At 42.9% G+C, this 1,675-nt stretch overlaps 1 protein-coding gene across 2 annotated transcripts in view; it reads left to right on the top strand.

The window, feature by feature from the left end:
• Positions 1 to 1,675, top strand: part of LOC110305614 (NACHT, LRR and PYD domains-containing protein 1a-like) — a 143,960-nt gene that overhangs the window by 43,832 nt on the left and 98,453 nt on the right. The window contains exon 13 of one of the 2 annotated variants that reach the window (XM_021177642.1): positions 27 to 168. The exons of the other annotated variant lie outside the window; for it this stretch is intronic. Coding sequence (XP_021033301.1) covers positions 27 to 168 — 142 coding nt within the window. The remainder of the gene's footprint in view (positions 1 to 26; positions 169 to 1,675) is intronic. 2 annotated transcript variants of the gene reach the window in all.

Genomic DNA, 1,675 nt, shown 5'->3' with positions numbered 1-1,675 from the left:
CTCTCTCTCTCTCTCTCTCTCTCCAGGAACTGGAGCTGTGCTACCGAAGCCCTGGGGAATCCCAGCTCTTCTCTGAGATCTACGTTAGAGACATGGGTTCGGGGATTCAGCTACAACTCAGAGACAAGGGGCACAAGAAACTCAAATGGGAGGCCTTCCTGAAACCAGGTAAGATTAGTTTAAGACCAGAAACCCTGAGAGTTGGAGAAAGGCAATGATTAAGGAGAGGTGTCATTATTGTCATTATTTTTTGGTGTCACAAAACAGTCATATGAGTCATGTGGGTTTCTAGATCAATAAAAGGAGGTAGGAGCACAGTTCAAACTATCACACTGTGTTATTCAGCTCTTCACAATTGTGACAAATATATGAGAAAAAACTTAAAAGAAGAAAGTCTTCATCTAATTCAAGGTCATAAAGCCAAGTTTCAGTCCACGGTCAGCTCCCTCCACCTCTTTAAGCCTGATGTGAAAAAGGATATCATGGAAGTGAGAGCTTCCATGTGAGAGAGAAGGCTGGTCATGTGCCACCAAAGAAGAGAGAGGGAAATGAAGAGAAAAGGTAAGAGAGCAGTGGTGGGAAGAAGAGGAGGAAGTGAAGGTGAGAAGAGGAGAAGAGGGAAAGTCCAAGCACAGCGTTCTCTCCCAGACATGCCCAGTGACTGTCCTCCTCCAACTGTACACTCTGATATGATTCCCTTTCCATTCTCAGTACTCATTCCATGATGAGAGCACTCGTGTATGGCTTCATTCATAGACTCACAGCCCTCAGGACCAGTCACCTTTCATACTGCTGCAGTACCAGTGCTTTAACACATGATCATTTTTCAGGGAACACATCATATGCAAAGCACCACTGCCCTAAGCCCTGTTTTCTCCAACCTGTATTCTCTTTCTGCTCCCACTGCTCTTGAAGTGACAGATTGAAGTGCATAAAGATCTGGCTCCAGTTTACACAGCAACAGCTCAGGAATGGAGTGAAGGGATTTTGTCAGTATGAGATGCTTGATGTTAAATCCATATATAATACATTATTTAATTGATTTTATACATACATACAATTCATTCTATTCACTCTATCTTAAAATGTAAAACAGTAAAAAAAAGAAAACGTACTCTCTTCTCTACCTCCTACTCCTGCCAGCTCTGCTTCTTTTCTATAAACCTCATTGCTACATTCAAAAGGTTTTTCTTTCTCTCACAAAGATTAACTTGGGCCATCTGTGTGATCAAGGGTTATGTATTATCCTGAAGAACATAGTGATATCACAAGCATGTATATAGATGAAATGTTTACCTCCTGATCTCCCATAATTTATTATTTGCCAATAGTTTAACAATAAGTACCCTGTCCCTCCGAGCTGCTCTCTTATGGATAGCTGATTAATGGGCAGGCCCAAATAGTGAGGGTCCAGAGACAGGAGCTGTGGGTGCTATGAGTTCATGATGGCCATGGAAATACCCTGCTTAAAAGACAGCATTTCACAATCCTTCTCTATACAGCATGTTGCTGTATTCTCTCTAATTCTCCTTCCACAATGTTACTTCAGCCTTATTGGGGTGATATAAATGACTGAGTAGAGACTGCTCTGGTTGGGGAGAGAGAAATCCGGCCTACATAGGGCCACAAGCCTCTTCCGGTCAGAAAAGCACCCGGGTAGCTAGGGCGCAGGGTC

The sequence above is a fragment of the Mus caroli genome, chromosome 11 (assembly GCF_900094665.2).
Source record: "Mus caroli chromosome 11, CAROLI_EIJ_v1.1, whole genome shotgun sequence".
In the NCBI taxonomy this organism is placed as follows: Eukaryota; Metazoa; Chordata; class Mammalia; order Rodentia; family Muridae; genus Mus; species Mus caroli.
The sequence above is the reverse complement of the archived record's forward strand: the minus strand, read 5'-3'. Positions and strand labels throughout refer to the sequence as shown.